This window comes from Orcinus orca, chromosome X, assembly GCF_937001465.1.
Source record: "Orcinus orca chromosome X, mOrcOrc1.1, whole genome shotgun sequence".
NCBI classification, from domain to species: Eukaryota; Metazoa; Chordata; class Mammalia; order Artiodactyla; family Delphinidae; genus Orcinus; species Orcinus orca.
In genome coordinates this window covers 34,825,074-34,849,065 of record NC_064580.1, presented here as the reverse complement: position 1 = coordinate 34,849,065, position 23,992 = coordinate 34,825,074, and the positions used below count along the sequence as shown (strand labels likewise).

The window sequence follows — 23,992 nt, the reverse complement described above, 5'->3', positions numbered from 1 at the left end:
GCTCAATTAATTTGCAATAAAAGAGTATAGTCATCAGTAGACACACAGGAGAATTGTACAGTTTGGCAGGCAGGCATACACAAAGAGTGGGTGAGGAATGAATAAGCTACAACTACACACACAGCAACATCGATACAGCTCCCAAACATAGTGCTGAGCAAAAGAAGCCAGACACAAAAGAGCATATGCTGAATGACTCCATTTCAATAAAGTTCAAAAACAGCAGAACTAATCTGTGAGGTTAGAAGCCAGGATAATGGTTACCCTTTGGGGGCAGAGCAGGGGTTGGGCGAGGGGAGTAGCAACTGGAAGAAGATACAAGGGAGGGCTTCTGGGTGCTATTCACATCCTGTTTCTCTATCTGGGTATTAGTTACAAGGATGTGTTTACTGTAATAATTCATTGAACTGGACACTTAATGATTTGCACACTTTTCTCTAGGTGTCTTACATTTTAATAAAAATATTACATGGGCAATTAATATGGCTTGATTTGGGTGAAGAATTTTTTTAATTAATTTTTATTGGAGAGTAGTTGATTTACAATGTTGTGTTAGTTTCTGCTCTACACTAAAGTGAATCAGTTATACATATACGTATATTCACTCTTTTTTAGATTCTGTTCCCATATAGGTCATTACAGAGTATTGAGTAGAGTTCCCCATGCTATACAGTAGATTCTTATTAGTTATCTATTTTATTGGGTGGAGAATTTTATTTTGTCCCCCGAGATAAGTATAAATGCTGCTGTATCTTTGCAACTCAGGCCTGGGATGGAAGCCTCAAGGACTGTCCTCTGAGGATCACCCCATCCCAGAGGCTGACACAAATCTGGGGTAGCAATTGACAGTTTTAATTACATCCTATTTTCATTCTAAATACCAAGGTAACAGGTTTTGATGAAAAATTGTGTTAACCGACAACCATTAAGATGCACATGTACACAGTAGAAATGCTCTGCCATGTTGGGGGTTGAGGTTTACCATTTCTGTACGCATTTAAATCAGCTGCTTACTCTGACTGATTCTCCTACTGTTGAGTTTGGCAGGATGCCATATGCAGTGAGACCCATGGGTATTTATTGAGGATAGTGATGAATATTCTGTGAACCATAACTTTTCATGGTCATATGTTCCTTTTCTCATATATTTGTTATAGTTTGTAATTTTGTGCAGATTTCAGAGCATTTTTTTTTTTTGGCCTTGCTGCACAGCATGCAGCATCTTAGTCCCCCGACCAGGGATCAGACCTGTGCCCCCTGCAGTGGAAGCGTGGAGTCTTAACCACTGGACCGCCAAAGAAGTCCCAGAGCATTTCTCTATAGAAAACCATCATTTAACAAAACGCTTAATGCGACCTGTAGAAACAGCTTTATTGGAATAAAACATGACTAATAAATGTCTGAATTAAATTAGACACTTAAAAAATACATTTAATAATAGCTTCTAATCCTGGGTCTGCCATTTATTAGCTATATGTCTGTGGGCCTTTTGCTGAACCTATTTCAGCCTGTTTTCCTCAGTGGTCTCACCCTCACGGAGTTGTCATGAGGACTAAGTGAGATAATCCCTGTAATAAATGTAGAGCACTTAGCACAGGGTCTGTACCCAAAAGCTTATTAAATCTTCACTCTTGGTTTTATTAGTAGCTTAACTACCACGTGATATGTGCATGGTAAAACTGATCACTTATTCAGTATTTAAATCGAATTTAAATCGAAAATAACATTTGAACAGAGAAACGTGGTAGACAACACTAAGAACCAAGAAAAAATAATCTGAAAGAAACTTAAAATTGAGAAATTTCTATATATTAATCGATTCTTTTTTTTTTTTTTTTTTTTTGCAGTACGTGGGCCTCTCACTGTTGTGGTCTCTCCCGTTGTGGAGCACAGGCTCCGGACGCGCAGGCTCAGCGGCCATGGCTCACGGGCCCAGCCGCTCCGCGGCATGTGGGATCTTCCTGGACCGGGGCACAAACCCGTGTCCCCTGCATCAGCAGGCGGACCCTCAACCACTGCGCCACCAAGGAAGCCCATATTAATCGATTCTTTTGATGACTTCAAAAAAGAACACCTCTCTTAAGTACTAATGATTTTAAAAGATGATAACCAATGTTGAAAAGGAACAGAATTTCAGAATTACTGACTGGCTTATGCAATATTCATTTTTCCTTTACTAAACGTCAGATGTCATTGTGACCTTTTAAAGAACCCAGCTTTAAAGAGCAAAATGTTCTCAGCAGTTTTCTTCCTAGGACTTTAAAGATTAGATGACACCTTATATGTTTCCTTTCTTCCTCCTTCCTTCTCTCAAAGGGCAAGGGGAGTGCATTAGTAAGAACAGTAAACATGAGATCTGAATCCTGGTGCCAATTTGTATTAATTGCATGAACTTAGCAAGTCACTTGATCACTCTAAACTCCATTTTGTTATGTATTTGAGGCACCTCATTGCTGATCATTACAAGGCAAGAATTGCATGAAGTAGTTGTTTGCTTCTGAACCCTAGAAAGCTCTGATGCTTGTAAGTAGGATAAGATATGCAAAGGATCAACCAACATGTTTTTGTTTGTGGTACCTTTTCCTCAGTCCTATCCATTTGCTCATTTGGGCAGTCATATTATTGATTCAAGGGAGGTCTGATGGAGCAGAAATGCAGAGAGAAACAAGAGGTGATGTACGGCTTATGAGTTTCAAAACAGACTTTTTGAAACTCATTACAGAGATCATAGTTTGAGAAAAAAGAAATTTTGAGTTTCAACAGCTTAGGATTTCAGGCACAAACAACAGACTTGAAAGAATACATGGATAGTCAGAGCCAGTTTTTCCTCTTGCTTTATCACCTGGGAACTGGAAGGGGGAGAAAAGCTGCAAGAGCGAAGAAGCAACAGAAATAGACTTTTGACACTGTACCCTGCTGTCGGTCCCCCAAGCCAAGGACTGAAGGGTGGGGAGCATGATGGAAATTTCAGATGAGTTTGGGGAACCCCAGAGCTGAGATCACCTGTGTCTTGCTTTTAAGACAGCGTTCTAGGAGGGAGCAAATGTTCTAGAACTGCCTAGCACCCAGAAAGAGGAAGGAACGATAGAGTAGAGAGAGCCTTGCAATATCTCTGTGCCCACTGTGGCGTGCAGAGCCGCCAAGAGGTTGAGAGAGCCAAACCAAGAGATAGCTCAGATCCTGTGATCAGAGTAAAGCAAACTCCACAGTAAATGGGAGCCAGTCAAGGTCAAATAGGTCTGGTCCAAGGTTCAGAAGTCTCCGCAGATTTCAGCATAGCCATGTGATGATGATGTCCTGATGACCAGTGACCAGATCCCCATAGCTCTTAGATGCCTGGACATTGAGATACTCTCCAGGACTTAACCATGACTGTGGGGAAAAGGGGAAGAGACCCTAAACTGACACAGTAAACACTTTTTAAACAACTGAGGATTGCCTAGCGTTGCAGAGAGTGTTTCCATCATCCAGCAAAATTGATACAAACAAGGAAAAGTTCTTTACATGTTAGAAAAATACACATTTCTTGCTGACATGAGTTGGAGGCCTGAGAATTTATGCCCACTGACATTCTGTACTGAACATGAAGAATTATTTGGGACTTCTACCCAAGTCCTCATGGAATCCCTACAGATGAGACTCATCCTTCTGCTTGCAGCTTCTATGAGAATTGGGAAGAGCATGCAGAGGCTTGCACTACCCATTCTCAGTGACAATGTTTGCCCTTTGTTGTTGCCAAAGAGACAAACAAATGCCCCCACTGGGCTACTCCTCCCAGGTCCTCACCCTCTGGCCCCCTCTTCAACACAAGTCCAAGTTTGTCTACGGACTCACCTGTTTCTGTGGACAATCTTGTTCGAGTACTTCTTTTTTCAAAAATCATGCCTAAGGACTTTCCTTGCAGTAAAGGCAAATACTGAAAGTCAAGGACAAGAATACAATTAAAATGAAATATACATTTTATATCCAATAGCAAGGATTACGTTTCAAAACTTATTCTTTACATTATCAGAAAACGTAGAATAATTAACACTGTTCCCAAACAAGTGTTCAGATGTTATTTAAACAGTGAATTTAAAGTGTTTTTTTTTCATGTTGTATACAAATGGGGGAAGGGAGCAGGAACTCCCACAGCTTACTGACACGTAATGAGAAAGTAGTATTAGTTGCTCTGGGTTCAACCTGAACATTTGTTCCAAAGTTTATTAATATTTCATACTGGAGCCATCTTCTTACTTAAATCCGTGAAAACCTCTACCAGTGTTCAATGCCCTTGAAGATGCTTGTTTCAGAAGTGTTTTCTCAGCTAGGAATGTGCTTCTCTGTCGCAACGTGGGGTACTCAGACTCCTAAAGATGAAACTCCAGAGTTTCAGCTACACTTTCATCACGCATCCTTGTGAGAGTGCAAAGACTTTGTTCCTAGAAGTCATGTGGAAACAATCTGGAGAGTTTGGGTGTGGGGTGGAACTCTACCTCCTTTCTCTTCTGTAGATGGACTTCCCAGTAGGATGAGTTCTAGAACAAACACATTCCTGCCAGCTAACCTTCCTCACCACGAGGTGTGAAGAACAAAAAGCCTGGGATCTTGGGGGACATTTTCTCCTTATTTCAAGGTCTTCTATAGGAACCCATAGCGGTTGGAGTCACTCCTATTTTCAGTTCGTTCTTAGGAACTTGGAGAGCTAGTGAACTAGATAAGAAAATCAAGGTTGTGTAAAACTTTCTCAACCTGAAACCAGCTCTTTCAAATGCTTCTGAACAAGCTTGGAATACGAAAACACTTTCACAATTAAGCAGTCTAAATGAAGCTGCTGCATTAATTAAGCGTGTTTCAAACATAAATTGCTTAAAATACAGAATAATGCTTCCCGCAAGCCACCATATCCCATCTCTTCTCCCACTTGGTTACCATTCAATTGTTTATTTGCTAATCTAAATTTTTTAACACTGTCACATCATCCTGAATTTTTTAAAATTATCCTAATGATGATATATCTGATATTCATCCACAATTGAAATTTGTTGCTAGAAAAAATGTATCATCCTTATTTTTCATTTGATAGAAAACACACAGAGAAAAGAAAAAAGGTATAAAAATAAAATCCTTCCAGAGAAATGATTCCTTAGGTTCTGATTCAGTTAATAATGACTTTCAACATTCCACATGAAAGAAATGCAATGAATTGTCATTGAATAACTGATTTTTATGCTTTTTATATGCCTGTACACTCAGTGATAATCAATTACCTTGCCTGTGTAGTTTCATTACTTAGCTACTGTTTAGGAATTTTAATGTATTTTCTTTTCCCTCTTTCTCTGGAAAGGCTGTCATTAAAAAGGCTGATTGGTAGCAGTGGAAGGTAATGTGGAAATGCTACATACCTCTCCTTTCTGTTTTATCCTGTATTTCAGATCTGCTGATAGCCATAGCATATACTTAATCTCGTCTCCTGTAAAGTTCTTTAGAGTGAGGAGGTCACGACCCTTTAGCTGTACTTTATTTTGTAGTGGTTGTCCACATCTACAAAAAAGAAAAAGAGAACTATACATTTAAGAAAACAAAATCTATGTCCTATGGTAATTCATTGTTTAATTCTTGACACAAAACATAGGAAACACATAGCAACATTGCAGATGTGTAGCCTCATGTGTCTCTGCAAAGTGCTAATGCCTTAAAATTGATATGGCTGTGGTTTACATTTTAGATAGCCAGTATCCTGAATGTTGAGAGAAAAGAAAAATTTGAGGAAAGAGGCTGAATTCTTCTCTGCTGGAAATAACCATATGAGTGGCTTTGTTATGTATTAGTTAGGCAAGTTACCTAAACTCTCTCTGCACCTAAATTTCTCACCTAGAAAATGAGTATAATAATCTTATAGGGTTGTTGTAAGGATGAAATGATTTAATACATGGAAATCAGACAGTGTCTGGCATATAATAAGTATTTGATAAATTTTAGCTATTATCATTGAAATCATTCAGTGGTACAAACAGAATTTGTTATGTACATATAATAGAAAACAATTTCATTCTTTTCCCTCTACTGCCCTTCAGATCTATTCTTGAAGATTTGTTCTTTATTGTCCCTGGTCAGATACAATGGACCCTGTGGCTTTTCTATTAACTTTTAGGGGGAAAAAAGTCCTCTGCTTATTTTATTCCCTCAAAGAGTCTCAGTAAAAGCATGTGTAATAATAACAATGATTTTTGTTTAACTTTAAGAAATGTACTGCAGGGCTTCCCTGGTGGCACAGTGGTTAAAATTCCACCTGCCGGTGCAGGGGACACAGGTTCGAGCCCTGGTCCGGGAAGATCCCACATGCCGCGGAGCAACTAAGCCCGTACACCACAACTACTGAGCCTGCGCTCTAGAGCCCGTGAGCCACAACTACTGAGCCTGTGCGCCACAACTACTGAGCCCGCGCACCACAACTACTGAGCCCTCGTGCCACAACTACTGAAGCCCGCGCACCTAGAGCCCATGCTCCACAACAAGAGAAGCCACCACAATGAGAAGCCCACGCACCGCAACGAAGAGTAGCCTCCATTCGCCGCAACTAGAGAAAAGCCTGTGCCCAGCAACGAAGACCCAATGCAGCCAAAAATAAAATAAATAAATAAAATTTTTTTAAAAAGAAATTCAGCAGATTTCTGAGAATAAATTTAGAGAGATCCACCATGATGGATTTTCAATGCCATGACTAAAGTCTGAAGACAAAAAAGATACCAAGAGCCCCCCCAAACAGAATTAACGTTGAGGCAAGAGCAAGTATGGCCTGTGGCCTAGGCTGGACACAAGACCTAAGAGTCATGGAGGAGACTTGACTGTGGTCTAGTATGTTGCTAAAGCTGAAATCCTCTAGGGCTCAACCACTCCAGTATTGTATTTGCACTACTAGGAACAATGGTTGGACATATGCATGTGAAACGAAAGCATTATAACCTTGGATCCTATGCACAGCAGCCTGTGTCAAGTGCAAAAGCCTGGAAAACTGGTGAGAGGACCTGGTGGGATAAGTTTTTGCCCATAGCACTATGAGGGCCAGATCCGAAGTCCATTAATAATGAACTATACCAATATTTTGGTTACCTCTTTCCGTGAACCCCTTTTGGACAGAGTAAGTCCCCTGGGTTCTTGGGGACAAAAAGAGTGGAAAGGTAGATCTTGTAAATCTGTCATACTAGCTGTGAGAGTTGGAGTAATTAACTGGAAAATTTTTTAAAAACTGTATCTCACCTGGTGAAGGGGGTCGTACTGTTTACACCATTGAAAAATCATTAGAGCAGCCACCGCCTTTCTCAATTCTGTCCAGGAGGCGGGGCAGGAAATGTTGTCTTGGGAAAAAGAGTTGTTTTTCATAGATATCAAGAGCTAACCAGGAAAATTTATCACTGGAAGGAAAGCAAACACAATGGTTCCAGTTTAAATTCCTATCCTGTTTACTGTCTCCTCCCCTCTGCTCCAAAATGGAGTTGCCACACCTCTTTCCTAAGCTACTTAAAAATTAGAGAAAAGTAAAAAGCCTCCACAATTGTACCATGTTGAAATGCCTCCTCCACAGACCCCTTTTTTCCTGTCCGTATCAAGCATTTCTTGCTTTCTGGTGATAAACTCACACGCGAGTTAGCTAGGTAAAACCGCTGGCCTAAAGGGCTATTAAGTTCTCACAGAGACCCAGTGCTTCAGTTGGAAGCAGCCTGCTCTAGTTCATGAGCCAGACCAAGGCCAGAATGACTATTTTAGTGTTCCCATAAAATGCTTGGTCTCTTTGTACTCAAGTGTGTCTCCTTGGTAAACCAGACCTAAACCACATTATCATTCTTCAGCCAACACATAAACGGGGAGAATACAATATTGGAGAAAACAATGGGAACCACATACAGATTTTCTGTCGAAACTGTCATGGCAGTCGGTTATAGCAGAGCTTTTGAAAAAGGCAACTCGTTTGTTACATTAATTTTATCCCTTGAAAAAATACTTACAGAGATTTCTTCACCCCAAACCACTGAATGCTAAGAAGTTAGGCCAAGGTAATAGTACCCTTGTGTTAGCTTCACCCAAATATCTTCCTAGCTAGAAAATGGAAGAGTATTCTCTATTGGCAGAATGAAACCTTTCATTGCTACAGTCTGCATTTTCCAACTCTAGTAAATTGTTTGGAGTAGCGGGGGCAACCTGGATGTGTTCCCTTGTATAATTGTATTTTGTTGGAAGAGAAAGTGCTTAATTCGAGTAAAATGTGGTCAGTCAGAAACTGACTTTGCCAGAGTAGGAAAAAATTCAGTGTTAAATGATATTTTGATCCCCATGGAGAGTCTGCGATAAAGACTTTAGCTTCTGGAGGCATAAGAGAGGGCCAGTGGGCCTTATGGCAGAGATTTTGGTGCTTCTTTAACATTGCAGACTGATACAAAAGGCATATTTTCTTGGTGTTTTTTTCGTCTTTACTGAGATTTTGGCTATATCTTTTAAACAAGGTGGGGAAGAGGATGGGGGGATATTGAACAAGGGGAGATTGGCCAATTTGATCAATTTGGAAGGATCGAAGTCATCAAAGCAGTGGAATGAAAAGAGCAGTGGTTTTAAATATTCAAATTCGAGTCCTAGTTCAACTATGACCTTGGGAAGATCATTTTCCATTTTTGGCATTAATTCCTCATCTGAAAAAGTAAGAAAATGAACTACAAATCAGTGATCCTTCATGTCTTTGACTTCCACAACGCTCATGAAGTTCATAAATACAAGATTTCCCACAGGCCATACTGGAGCCATCTGAATTCTCAGTGGCCTAAATTTAATTTCATCCCTTTCTTCCCATCTCAGAAAGGTATATTGCAACGCATGGCAGGGAGAGTGACCCTCTTTTCACAAAACACTTGAATATGATCCTATTGATTTGGAAAATAAAAGCACAAATCATTTCCAAATTTCTCTATTATTAACAATAATAATAATTTATTAATAAAAATATACCTGCAACATTTGTCACTGTTGCCACATGCTCATATGTGGTATAAATTACTATTGATAACTGGGTGACTAGATGGTTTCTAAGATACCTTAGATAGTCAGTATTCTAAAACTGTAAAACTTTGCCCTCATCTGAAAGTTGAAGAGTGGGATGAGGATTCGTGCAGACCTACTATTAAAGGGCTGGAAACGCGAAACTGTCGAAAAACTGTGGCCGCCTCTACTTCTTTTATCTTAGTTAAATTATTAAATTACTAAAAATAACAAACTAGAAATAAAACCCCAATTCTGCTGTTGGCCAAGGGAAACATAATGACCCCATTCCATTCCTGGTCTCATGCCTTGTATAATTTTCTGAAGTGAAGAAATATGTTTTGTTGTTGTTGTTTTGTTTTAACTAATTTATTTTTGGCTGCAGTGGGTCTTCGTTGCTGCGCACAGGCTTTCTCTAGTTGCGGTGAACGAGGGCTACTCTTCGTTGCAGTGCGCGGGCTTCTCATTGCAGTGGCTTCTCTTGTTGCGGAGCATGGGCTGTAGGCGGGCAGGCTTCAGTAGTTGTGCCACGCGGGCTTCACTGGTTGTGGCTCGCGGGCTCTAGAGCGCAGGCTCAGTAGTTGTGGCGCACGGGCTTAGTTGCTCCACGGTATGTGGGATCTTCCCAGACCAGGGCTCGAACCCATGTCCCCTGCATTGACAGGTGGATTCTTAACCACTGTGCCGCCAGGGAAGCCCCAAGAAATATGTTTTTTAAAAGGCACTCATTTTCAATTATGATGGAAAATGTGAATAATCAAAGAGGACTGTTTTCTCTCCTCTACACAAGAGCGTGGATGGCCTGTAATTGCTTCGTCTGCATGTCCACGTATGTATAGATCGGCACGTGTGTGGGATGAAGGGAACTTAATGAGTTCTGTAAGCCCTTAGAGAGGCCTGGAATGAAATACCTGAAAACCAGTCACCTCCAGCTCCAATCCATAACCTCCACAGAACTGGGTGGCTTAGCTCAATATTCTCTGAAGAAATTTCTATTTGTGAGATGAAATTGAACTGCACTTACAAGTTGGTCTTCTCTGATAAAGAAAGATATTATTTTAGTGGTTTCTTTAAAAGCTATAAGTGGTTTCCTTAATAGGAGCAAATCATAGGACACTGTCTATTATCCAAACACAGCCAGGCTCTAGAGCCTTGTTTGTGAGATGAAAAGCCTATGGATTGGGTGTTCTCGGCAGTCTTGGTCTCTGATCCTATTGATTTTGTAAAAAAAAAAAAAAAAAAGAAAAGAAAAAATTACTGACTAAAAATGATTGATCCGGGAGCCTGTGTAGATGGCTTCGGCCTCACTTGAGCAGTCATTTTATCATGCCCATGGGATATGGCTGCTCGCTTCAAAACTGTGCAGTCCCTATTTTGTGGCACTGCCAAACCCTAACCACATATTTCCTACTACTCTCTAGCGCTACACTCACATGGTATGTAACAAGCGCCCTCCGCCTTTCCCAAGAGAGACAGGGGTGGGGAGGGGAGAATGGGGGAGTGGGGGGATGCAGAAGAACCCGAATCTCTGCAGAAAGCTGAAAATCAAAGTAAAAGTACCATACAGGCAGAGATAATGGGGCGGTTTTCTCTATTGTTAAGGGGTCATCAAAGATTATAGGTCTTATTGGAGATCAGCAATTCTGAAATCATCTAGCTGGCAGGTAGGGTGGCTAACAAAAAGAGCAGGAAAGAAAAATACTCACGCCACCTGAAGAGGACACCATTTCAGTGTTATGCCATTTTTCAATAGAGACTCATGCTCTGTAGTTTCTAATGACATGAGTGATTTGAGACTTTCATATTTTCAAATAGCAGGTATGGATTTGGGCTGACTTAGCCATGCTTTTGCCTCAGTCCCCATTCACTGTGAGAGATGGCTAGCCGGGATTTTCAGAATCATAGTCTAGCTACTGGATAGAGAAAATAGAATCTTAGTAAATGCCCCAAAATGCCTAAATATTTGGAAGAGGTTTTTACTTGCAAAAATGTAGCCTGTAATAATGGTTAAAAAAAAAAAATCAGTCATCACTGTGATTTTCAAAGAGGAGTGTAAGTTTAAGCTCCAAGCTTTGGTTATTCATTCAGTTGATTGTTTCCAGCTCAGTGATGAGTCTTTGTTAAAAACCGTGGAATGAAATTTCATCGCACTTTCATCTGATGTAACTCAGCGGGATGGAATGATAAAGTAATGAACATTTGCCTGTCACTTGACAGTTTTCACACACATTATCTCACTGATTATTGCTAGACTGTGATTTCATGTGTCTGGAATGAAATAACTTATTTACCTTATTTACCACCGTATCTCCAACACTTTGCTTAGGGCGTGGCACGAAGTAGGTGCTCAATAAGTGTTTATTAAATAAATGATTGAAGCACCCTGTGATGTAGGCAGAACAGGTATTACGCTTTCTCCCATTTTATAAGTGAAGCAACATCACAGAAAAGTTTAGTGACTTGCTCAAGGTTATATAGCCAGCGAGTGGTAGTGCCAGGCCTTGAACCCAGTTCTTTAGACTCTAAACCTGAGCTTTCCTCCAGATGCTTGGTTTATATAGTCTAACTCTGGCACTAACTAGTAAACCCCATAACCTCTCTGGGCCTCATTTACCTTATCTGTAAAATAGGAGAAGGCATTATTCTGTGGCTCTGAGGTCCCAACTTTACAATATCATTTACAATGTTGTTCTGGCTTCTGAGTGGTGCTAGTGGTAGAGTCCAGAGAGTCCAGAGCTGTCAGGCGGCCCAGAGAAGGGAGGCCCAGGGCCACAAATCACAGGGCCACTTCCTAACAGTGGGAGAAACCTTCAGACTAGAAGCTTCTAACTTTAAGAGTCATTGAGGTCATTTTGAGGTTGGTTTCGGTTGTCAAGAGGCACTGGGAAAATTCTGATTGTTAACAGGCAGTTACTCTAGAAGCTTTCTGGCAACAGTGTCCAGATCTGATGGCCTTACTTCCCCGATTAACCCATCACCCTTGTCCTCTTCCCCAGGGACACACTCCACACCACCTTCGACCGCAGGCATGGCCAGTTGGCTGTGAGGAGGATGCAACTTTGTAAATATTTATGTAGTCGTTCTTTTGGGGTCTGTTTTTTTTAAAGATCGAATCAATCACCATGCCCCAGAATGATATATTGTTTTCAGGCAAACCCAAATACAAGCTGAAGGCCCTGTGGAGATTAGTTCCTCTCATTTCCTTCAGCCAGTTGCTCCTTTAGTATGTACACAAATGGAAGATGTCCAGAACATTTAGTCTGTTATACGTGCCACGGTTAGTCGCCCCCCCAACCCGCCGTCACCTCCCAGCGCCCCATGAAATCTGATTACAGAGGACCGAGAAATGAAAGCTCAGCTGGAATTAGAGACAGTTGTCTCCAACAAGGGTAGAACCTGGCACTATACCCTGCAGAAAGAGGCCTTAGGAGGCTGCACTTCTCTGCAGAATAGAGTTTCATTTATCACCACGGTTCCTAAGTCAGATTCAAATCTCTGGCCATCACTTACCGATAATTTCGAACCGCAAAACTGTGACCGTTTCTAAGAGCTGCCTTGTTCAGCAGGATCCTCAAATTAAACAGCATATTCTTTCGATAGTGAAAAGGATGATTCTGTGCTCTTGAAAACGCCGCACCAAGGTAGCCAGTGGGGTCCACCTGAAAGCTAAGAGTCCTTTTGATTTCAGTGAGAGAGCAAAGGTAATATCACCCTTCAACTACCTTATCAAATTCCCCTGGTTAGAGATACTGCAGGGCAGGGTCCAGGAGCATTTGAACTTTAAGCCAAGCTCCAATCCACCACTGTGGGGTTTTTTTTGTTTGTTTTGGGTTTTGTTTTGTTTTCCTTGGAGAAGGAATCCTGACTCTTTTGGTGCACAGACTCCTCATTTTTCATAATATATTTATGCTGTCACATACTTGTACAAAATCAATTGACAAGTACTCGTTGGGTGTATAATATATGCAAGACACTGCAGTGCTGGCTGCTGTGAAGGAACATAGAAATAACTCATTCCAAAAATGCGAGTTGGCAGTGCAAAACCCCAGATGTAGACGTGACATCCCTGAGTATTTCCAGTGATATCACTTTCCTCCAAGTCCCAGCCTTTCTACAAAAACAAATAGAAAGATGTACTTGTGTGTGTGTGGCAAAAAGCTGGAGTGGGGATGGAGATGGAGTAAAAAGATCTCTGTCCTGGAGCTCCCACTGTGCCTTGCACATAGTAGGTCTTCAATAAATAAGGGGTTGCCTAATAATTCCAGCAGAAACCCATACTCAGCAGAAGCAGGGAGGTGGGGTACCAAATGTTCCTCCCCTGGCAGCCTCTCCGGATCACTAAGGGGCCATCCAAAGCTTCACACTCATTCATTCATCCACAGTTAGAAATCAGTTAATTTCAAAATCTGTTCTGTGTCGGATACTGGGCTAGGCTGGAATTTCAGGGAAGGAAGATGATCTCGCCTTTGCAGAGTTTACAGTTCAGTAAGGGTCATATATCTGTAAATAAATATCCATAATACAGGGAAGGGAGAGGACTCTAAGTGGGGAGGGTGGGAGGGCAAGGTAAGCACTTGCTAGATGTTTGTGGAATGCAAAAAAAAAGTGTCGTTTAAAAGCCAACTATGGCCACTTCAGGGGCAGGGATGGTCGTGATGTCATAATTAATATCAGCAGGGAAATTTATTGACACGATTCCCTTGTACTCACAGAGGATGAGGTGGGATAAAGAGAGGGAAAGACTGCGATTTCCAAACCTCTGGCTAATCTGTTCTGGAAAGACTATTCCAGGCAGACTGCTTGCAGAGGTGCGGAGGTGAGAAGGTAGCGAATGAATGCTCCATGTGGGAGAAGAGAAGGCAGCTTTGTTTGAGAAGATCACCTTAAAGCATCACTGAAGAGGCAGAATGGGCCAGTTGTTGGATAGGTTTTAGAGAGTAAATCCACTCTACCTAATACAGGGAAGGAAACTGGATGTTTGCAGGGAGACTAGAAGAGAAGATGATAAACTGCATTCAACTGAATGCTAGTATAAAGCCCACATCTTCAGTCAAATGTGCTACCCACACAAACAACTCATCTGAACAACACTCGGGGAAAAATCAAGAAGTGTCTGCCGTGGCGTGGTGGGGAATGTGGGCAGCACTGCTGAGATTCCAAAGTGACTCATAAACCCTCGTCATTCTATGGAGGTGAGAGCTCAGTTCCCCAGAAGGGACTAAGAAAAACTTACCCCCCCCATAATCCCCAGAGAGATTGCAAGAGAGGCACCGTACCACAAGTGGGATGAGCTTAAAGGTAATTTCACTAAATCTCAAAAGATAAACTATCTCAACAGACATCTGTGTTACAGGTGGAAAAACACCATACAGGGTTTTCCATTCGTCCTCAGAATTTGTACAGGTGCTCTTATGGACCCGCCCCCTGACTCCTTTAATTCCACTTCAACTGCCTGCTTTGGCTCTGAGGGATCGAGTGATAACCAGGAATGGTGAGTCCTTTCTCACATGGAGTTCACCATTTGGAATGACTCTAGAGCACAACTTCTGTCTCTGTCCCCTGACCCTGTGCATTCTAACCAAGAGGGTAGGGGTTGTTCCCTGCTCCCTTGCTTCAGGCCCTATGGGACCTCCAGCTTGGAGTGTCCATCATCCAGCTTCCATCAATGGGGGTTGGGGATTAGATGGGGTTCCTGAAGGAAGTGGCACTGGTCCTTGATGAATTGGGAAGAATTAGGGAATTGTCAAAACTGGAGGGGGTTACAAACGATATTACAGCAAAGGATGGAAGCTGTGAGTAGACCCAGAGGAAGGAACAAATAGGGTGTGTGGGGTAACAACATTTGGAGGGGTGGATTCACTCTATCATTGACCATTTAAATGAAGCCCTGCCACCACCAAGACCAATATGAAAAGCACAAAACCGTGAGTGTCCATGTCCTGTCTGTATCCCCTTGGCATTCTGTCTTCACCTACATACCTGCCACTTTTTTTTTTTTAATTTCCTACATAAGAGACTTCCCGGGTGGTGCAGTGGTTAAGAATCCACCTGCCAACGCAGGGGACACAGGCTCAAGCCCTGGTCTGGGAAGATCCCACATGCCGCCGAGCAACTAAGCCCGTGCGCCACAACTACTGAGCCTGCGCTCTAGAGCCTGTGAGCGACAACTACTGAGCCTGTGTGCCACAACTACTGAAGCCCGCGCGCCTAGAGCCCGTGCTCCACAACAAGAGAAGCCACCACAATGAGAAGCCCGCGCACCGCAATGAAGAGTAGCCACTCGCCGCAACTAGAGAAAGCCCACGCGCAGCAACGAAGACCCAACACAGCCAAAAATAAATAATAAATAATTTTTTTTTTAGATGTTGGGCATAGGAGTTTATTAATTAATTTATTTATTTTTGCTGTGTTGCGTCTTCGTTTCTGTGCGAGGGCTTTCTCTAGTTGTGGCAAGCGGGGGCCACTCTTCATCGCGGTGCACAGGCCTCTCACTATCACGGCCTCTCTTGTTGTGGAGCACAGGCTCCAGATGCGCAGGCTCAGTAGTTGTGGCTCATGGGCCTAGTTGCTCCGCGGCATGTGGGATCCTCCCAGACCAGGGCTCGAACCCGTGTCCCCTGCATTAGCAGGCATATTCTCAACTACTGCACCACCAGGGAAGCCCAATAAATATTTTTTTTTAATTTCCTGACATAACACTTTATTCAAAATAAGTCTACAATTGGAATATGATGTTTTTGTTTTGCTTTTTATCCCATAAATAATGATTATTATTATTTATTACATTTACATACAGTAAGTGATTATTATTATGGTGTGATTTTAGGTACAAAATCCTTCCTGCCCAAAAAGATTTTCTTCTACCTAAAAGTTTCATCCATAGTATCATTGTTTGGGATTAAGCATTATTTCAGATGAAATTTATTATGTAAAATACATAAAACAGCAACTGGCTAGGATTTGCAATAATACTGGCATAGAAATAAATTTAACAGATCATTTTTCAATGTTTCCTAGGACAGAAATCATGGTGAGAGGGTAATGACTTTTGTTGCTGGGGAAGCATACCTGCTACTTTTTTTTTTTTTTTTTTTTTTTTGCAGTATGTGGGCCTCTCACTGTTGTGGCCTCTTCCATTGCGGAGCACAGGCTCCAGACGCACAGGCTCAGCAGCCATGGCTCACGGGCGCAGCCGCTCCACGGCATGTGGGATCTTCCCGGACCGGGGCACAAACCCGTGTCCCCTGCATCGGCAGGCGGACTCTCAACCACTGCGCCACCAGGGACGCCCCCTGCTACTTCTTAATGCCCGTGCCCACAGCTGTCTGGCTGAGGGTAAACTCCTCACTCCTGTGTGGGCGACCATGAGGCATGTTTTACACGCTCCTCCGAAGGTCCCCAGTGGGACTAAGCCTCGATTGCCCACGGTAGTAAACTGTCTGTCAGTTCACCCTCTGTTAGCTGCCTTCCCTTCCCTGTCTCACTTCCCTCACACCCCTACCAGTGCTTCCTGGGATCATCTCCCAAATATACCACTTGAACCCAAATACCTTTCTCAGTGTCTGCTTCTGTGGGAGCCCAATCTTTGCCCAGGTCTACCTTCTCAAATATTTTTCAATGCTCTGCTTCTTATTCGTTTCTCCCAGGCCCTCCCATCTCTGATTTGGGCTTTTAGTGTCAACATCTTTGTATCCTGTATACCATATCGAACACTCACTCTTAGATTTGGTCCTGGTTACCCCGCAACTGGTCGTGTTCTGGTAAATATTTAATGACCAGCTCTTCAAAAAGAGAAAGAAAGCTCTGATTTGTGGCATTGACCAATTTGTGTGGTATAAATGCTCCCACCATGGACAGCTTCAAGCTACCAAAGTGACATCGCTGAACACAGAGTTGGGAAGAGAGGCGTAAGATTGGCTCTTGCAAGCCATTGTGAGCTGGCTCAGGTACACCACTGCCAACGACTCCCACCCAGAAAGGAGGATTCTCTCAAGGATGGAAATGAATAATGGAACCACATTGTTGAGGGCCTTGAAATCCAGATTATGGAGTTAAGAATTTAATCTATAGTCAAAGGAAGATTATTAAAGTTTTAGAGCTGGGGCAGACAAAGGGACATATGTCATTATCTGCATTGTGTCTTGAAAACCTTAATCCAGCACCACTGTGTAAGAAGTGCAGTGGGGAGAAAATGGAGGCAAAGAGGCAGAAGTTACTGTGTTATAATAAGGGCCTGAGAGCATACTGGGGCTGTGGAAATAGAAAAGTAGGGATGGATGCAAGAGAGATCTAGGAATTAGAATCCACCTATTGGGGCAATTGGTTGGATGGTGAGGGAAGGGAGATGGAAAAGTTAATGATTTCAAGTTTATTCTATCACACTTGAGTCTAAAATTCCAAATAGCCAAATGTCACCGTTGGGGATATAGAAAAATGTTCGTTTTCTGACATTTAGAGCTTGTAAACATCATATATGAACTTGCAATATTTCTTTGAAATTGCTACTGTGGTTCCCTAGTGAAATCTAAGCACTGAAGAGGGAATCAATGTTATGTAAAGGAAATGGGAAGGACGTTTGAAGATCAAATGGGATCTCCGGCTGAGTCGCTAACTGATGGTGAATTGGCCAAGTGACTTGACTCCTCTAAGACCCTCAGAGTCCTCATCTGTCCAACTAAAGGTTTTAAAAATTTGGGCTATTACACTGCTTGGGAAACTTTAACATGCTAACCAAACATGAGGTACAGTGTCTAAGAGCCTTGACATAGCTATTGCCAAGGATCTAATGCAAATTTGAGCTCTGTGCAAATAAGACATATGGCTGTTACTGCAGTGAGAAGCTGTTTATTTCAGAGTGTTGCTAATTACATAAATACTTTTTATAGCTGGTTGTCTGGAGTCTTTAAGATCCTAAGAAACCACAGCATTTGCATGCAGTGCACACATTAGTCACAAGCTCTGTGGGATTGTTGCCGGTAGTCTATCTTCCACTGGATATGAATAAAGAAGCATGTATCTCTGTCTGAGAACAGTAGCCATCCTGTGACCATGAGGAGAAGCAGCCTTAGAATGGAACTGGGGTTTGGCAGAGTGAAAGAAGAAAGGAATGTTGGTCATTTATTACATCATTGAGTTGTAAAATCAACGAACCTCATGACTCTCCCTACCACTGGACACCTTGTTATGTAAAATACTAAATGTTCTTTTCTTTTAAGTCACTCTGAATTGGGATTTTTGTTACTTGCAACCAAATGCATGCTAACTAATAAAAATTCGGCTTAGGTTTTTGAAGGTTTATTTCTCCTGTAACAACAGGGAAAGAATGATGTATTTCAAAAGTGTGGGTTCTACTTCAGAACCTATCATTTATTGGTTGAATGACCTTGGGCAAGTCAGTTTCCTTATCTGCAAATGAAAACAATATTCTTTTTCTCTTCTTTCTTTTTTTTTGGTTAAATGAATACATATGATATGCTTTGTTGTTCTTTAATTTTTTAAATTAACATACAGTAAATACCTCTTTTGTGCATATGGTGCTATGGGTTATAACACATGTATAGGTTCGTGTAACCACCACCACAATCAGGATACAAAACAGTTCCATCCGGGCTTCCCTGGTGGCGCAGTGGTTGAGAGCCCGCCTGCCGATGCAGGGGACATGGGTTTGTGCCCCGGTCCGGGAAGATCCCACACGCCACGGAGCGGCTGGGCCCATGAGCCATGGCTGCTGAGCCTGCACGTCCGGAGCCTGTGCTCCGCAATGGGAGAGGCCACAGTAGTGAGAGGCCCGCGTACCGCAAAAAAAAACAGTTCCATGTCCCCCCAGAACTCTCCCTTAAATCCTTTTGTAGTCACACCCTCCTCTCACCCCTAATTCCTGGCATATTGATCTTTCTCCTTATACTTTTGCCATTTCAAGAATGTAACATGAATGGGATCGTACATTATGTAATCTTTTGAGACTGGTTTCTTTCATTCAGCATAATGCCTTTGAGAGTCATCTGTATTGCTGTGTTTATCATTAGTTTGTTCCTTTTTATTGCTGACTAGTATTTCATTGTGTGGATATATCAGTTTGTTTATCCATTCCCCATTAAGGCACATTTGGGTTGTTTCCTGGTTTTGGAACTTATACACAGAGTTGCTACAAGCATTTAAGTATGGGTTTTTGTGTGAACATAAATTTTATTTCTAGGGTAAATATTTAGGAGTAGAATGGCTGGATTATATGGTAAGTACATGTTTAACTTTTGAAAAAACTGCCAAAATATCTTCCAGAGTTGCTGTGCCATTTTGCAGTTCCCCCAGGAATGCATGAGAGCTCCAGTTACTCCGCAGCCTTGTCAGCACTTGGTATTGTCTGTATTTTTCATAGTTGCCACCCAGATGGGTATGTAGTGGTTTCTAATTGTGGTTTTAATTTGCATTTTCCTAAATGCTAATGATGCTGAGCATCTTTCCATGTGCCATACATATATCTTCTTTGGTGAAATATCTGTTAATACTTAGGCCTACTTTATTTATTTATTTTTAAAAGTTTATTAAAGTAGTTGATTTACAATGTGTTAATTGCTGCTTGGCAAAGTGATTCAATTGTACATATGCATATTCTTTTTCATATTCTTTTCCATTATGGCTTATCACAGGATACTGAATATAGTCCCCTGTGCTATATAATAGGACCTTGTTGTTTATCCATTCTATATATAATCTGCTAATCCCAAACCCCCAATCCATTCCTCCCCCACCCCACCTCCCCCTTGGCAACCAAAAGTCTGTTCTCTGTATCTGTGAGTCTGTTTCTGTTTTGTAAATATGTCCGTTTGTAACATTTTTTTTAGATTCTGCATATAAGTGATATCATATGATATTTCTCTTTCTCTGTCTGACTTACTTCACTCAGTAACAATCTCTAGGTCCATCCATGTTGCTGCAAATGGCATTATTTCATTCTTTTTAATGGCTGAGAAATATTCCAGTGTATATATGTACCACATCTTCTTTATCCATTCATCTGTTAATGGACATTTAAGATGTTTCCATGTCTTGGCTATTGTGAATAGTGCTGCTATGAACATTGGGGTGCATGTGTCTTTTCGAATTATAGTTTTGTCTGCGTATATGCCCAGGAGTGGGATTGCTGGATCATATGGCAACTCTATTTTTAGTTTTTTGAGGAACCTCCATACTGTTTTCCATAGTAGCTGCACCAATTCACATTCTCACCAACACTGTAAGAGGGTTCCCTTTTCTCCATACCCTCTCCAGCATTTATTATTTGTAGACTTTTTAATGATGGCCATTCTGACTGGTGTGAGGTAGTTTTGATTTGTATTTCTCTAATAATTAGCAAAATGAGCATCTTTTCATGTACCTATTTGACCTACTTTATTTTTTAAGTGGGTTGTTTGTTTTATTTTTTTAGTTTTGAGAGTTCTTTATATGTTCTGGATATAAGACCTTTACTGGATATGTGATTTGCAAATATTTTCTCCCAGACTATAACTTGTCTCTTCATTCTCTTGCAAGGTAGAAGTTTTAAATTTGGATCAAGTTCTTTTTGTAGATTATACCATTGATGTTATATCTATGAACTCTTTGCTAACCCAAGGTCACAAAGAGTTTCTCCTATGTCTTCTGAAAATTTTATAGCGTTACAAGTTACATTTAGATCTATGATCCATTTTGAGTTAAGTTCTGTCTAAGGTATGAGGTTTAGGTTTAGGTTTTGGGGGGGCGGTTGGGGCATAAGAATGTCCAATTTCCTTTTTCTTAAGAGCTCTCTATGTCCTAGGTCATACCTCATTTGCTGAAAAATCAAAAAAATCCTTTTGTATTAATGCCCCTGGAGTGCTTCATAAGCTACAAACCTGCATCCTGTTGTAAGAATGTATTCTTATGTGGCTTGGATCTGCATGGGAATTGGCAAAAGAAAATAAATTAGAATTATGATAGTGAAGTAAATCACCCATCAGCTGGCTACTATTATATTCCTTTCCACTTGTAAATATGTCAACCAGAGAGCTCCTGATAATCTGAAAATTACTTTTTATTTAACAGATGGTGATGGGACTTTGTCAAAATATTGATTCGGGGGTGTTTTCTTGCTATGTAACTGCTAAGTATTTGTTCAAACATTCAGGCCCTAGGGGAAATTGTGAAATCAGTGAAGACTACCTCTGATTCCCTCTCCACCCCCTTTCCCACCCTACCCTTTCAACTGAGGCATATGAAGAAGGTAGATGGGGTCCTACGTGAAGACCAAAATCTGAACTAGAGCGTGAAATGCTGATAATCACATTCAAGGGTAATCTCTCTTCTCTGTTGTCATATAAACCACGTTTCCATCGAAGTCATTCTTCTGTTAATCATTTACTCTGGCAGCTGTTGATTTTAAACAGAGCCTAGAATTTTTCAGAGCTTAGATAGGGACAGAAATCTCAAGTTTTCAAACCTGAGGCTTTTTATTTTGTGTTCTGGTAAATGTCAGCGTTAGAAAACAAGATTGGGAAATTCACACACAATTTAGGAGGTAGAAAAAAGGTAAATAAATATGATCCAACCTTTATGTCAGAGGCAGATGAGTTGCAAAAGGCGAGGTTATCTTTCTTGAGTACACTTTCGTTTGCTCAAGCTCTCACCCAGAATCCTACAGCCATCTCTTCCCCCATAGGCTGATTCCAATCCCTCCCTTTGGAAGCACAGAGGTCAAGCTGTGCATAAAGGAGATTTATTAGCAGATCAGAGGCTATCAGACATTAAGCAAACAGGGAAATCACAGAGGTTCAAAGTTCACCACTGTCTCAACAATCATCCCTGATGCTCCCTAGGACTGCCGGATACTTCTAGAGTCTGAGTGACGTGAGGGCCCTGTGAGGCTGTGGACATTGTTTACGGCTGCCCAGGGCCTGGTTTAGAAGCACTGTCCCAATAATAATTTCCATAGCAATATTTTCCCCTTGAGCTTAGGACACATATACTGTATGTTCTCAAAAATCACAGTTTAGTGAACGCCTTTCCTGCTCATTTCTAGTTCTTTGTGGTGGATGCCTCTCTTTAGATACGACTTGGAAAGTCCTCGTGACCTGCTTATGACTGTTGTATTTGACCACATCTGCTAAGCAAGGGCTCTGCCCTCGCCTTAAGCAAATAGGAAAACACACCCTTCTTCTCTTAAGGCTGCTCCACTGGTAACAATTCTATGGCTTATAAAGATGGGACCTACTCAGGGTCCAGAAGATGAACTATGGGAATCTTGTCTCCAGAACAAGAGAGAAACAAGCCCTTTTCCTGGAACTTTTCTGAGTATTTGGAGTCCGGGTCGTGCGGACTGGGCACTCACCATTACCAATTTCACCCTCCGGCATTCTTTAACTGGAGTTCGGCATCCTTTCTTCCAGAGAACCAGGGAGTTCATGGATTCCCAGGTCATCCTCAATTGTTACACAGTGTGTTACTGTTAAGGAATAAGCAAATCACCTGGCAAGCAATAGAAGAATGAATCCAGCGATGTGGGAGTCACTCCATTACTGTTGATTGTGAGCAAATTCCTCAGCCTCTCTAAGCCTCAGTTGCCTCCTCTTTTAAATGGTGGTACTAGCAGCCCCTATCTCATGGCTTTGTTGTTTAGATGAAGCGTGGTAATGGATATAGAGTGCTGTAGCACAGTACCTGGCTCGGTGTTCAATAAATGTTAGCTTTCATTAGTTACTAGCATCAGTACGCGTGGTGAGAGCCCCCGTGCCTGTCCCAGCTGTTGGCTTATTATAATCACTTTCCTGGAAATAGAAATGTTGAGGTGCCCTGAAATAAGAAAGAAACAAAAACAGTGTTTCTCAGTGAGGACCTATGATGTGTTTTCTTCTCTCTTTTCCTTTTCCCCCTAAATGATGGAAAAACCAGGAACTTATTCACCCTCAGTACTTCAACTGCCTAACTTTTCAAGTTTCTAATCTTTTTTTTTTTTTTTTTTGCGGTACGCGGGCCTCTCACTACTGTGGCCTCTCCCGTTATGGAGCACAGGCTCCGGACGCACAGGCTCAGTGGCCATGGCTCACCGGCCCAGTCGCTCCGCGGCATGTGGGATCTTCCCGGACCGGGGCATGAACCCGTGTCCCCTGCATCGGCAGGCGGACCCTCAACCACTGCGCCACCAGGGAAGCCCTCAAGTTTATAATCTTTTATTGTCTGATTGTATTTTCCTTCTGCAACCCTGCCATGCTAACGAACCTATCTCATTTGAGATGGAAACAAGATAAAGAAATTAATGATTACTAAGTGCTTTGAAAATACAAAGGACTCTATAAATGCCAAAAGTCATTATTGCCTTTCAGTATAACAAAACAGTATAATAAAAATTGATCATAAAATCTCTCTGCTACTATGGTCCCTACTCTTTTTTCAAGTTAAAATTTACAACTATAGCCTGTTTGTTCAAAGCCATGAGGGACATGAAAACAATCCAATCATTTTCTAAAGTAGGTGTCCCTAATCAATTGAACATAAAATGACTCCGGAGACATGAGCAAATCCATTGTGCAAAGTCCATATGAGAATAACACATCATGATCATCATCTAATGATCATGATGATATTAGTAATGACATTACTGACTCTTCCCTCACCTGCAAGCTCTTTGTCTGCAATGAATGTGCTGTTCACATCTCTTCTGCATGTATTTGTTACTTTATATCACTACCCAGTGTTTGTTCCTATGTGCCCTGCGTCTACTGAATCCCGCGTGCCTAGAACCCGTGCTCCACAACAAGAGAAGCCACCACAATGAGAAGCCCGCGCACCGCAACGAAGAGTAGCCCCCGCTCGCTGCAACTGGAGAAAGCCTGCACGCAGCAATGAAGACTGAACACAGCCAAAAAAAAAAAAGCTGTTTGCTAGTTTTCCTATTATGATTCCATATAGGACAGCATTTTAAAAAAAAAAATTATTGAAGTATAGTCGATTTATAATGTGTTAGTTTCAGGTGTAC

At 41.6% G+C, this 23,992-nt stretch overlaps 2 protein-coding genes across 5 annotated transcripts in view; one reads left to right on the top strand and one right to left on the bottom strand.

Moving 5' to 3' along the window:
- OTC (ornithine transcarbamylase) overlaps positions 1-12,796 on the bottom strand; it is a 56,722-nt gene extending 43,926 nt beyond the window's left edge. The window contains exons 1-3 of the mRNA XM_004281343.2: positions 12,517-12,796; positions 5,385-5,523; positions 3,835-3,916 (exon numbers count right to left, since the gene is read on the bottom strand). Of these exons, the coding sequence (XP_004281391.1) occupies positions 3,835-3,916; positions 5,385-5,523; positions 12,517-12,593 (298 nt within the window). The 5' untranslated portion in view covers positions 12,594-12,796. The remainder of the gene's footprint in view (positions 1-3,834; positions 3,917-5,384; positions 5,524-12,516) is intronic.
- The window catches only part of RPGR (retinitis pigmentosa GTPase regulator), a 268,015-nt gene that overhangs the window by 163,929 nt on the left and 80,094 nt on the right, over positions 1-23,992 (top strand). The window lies entirely within an intron of this gene.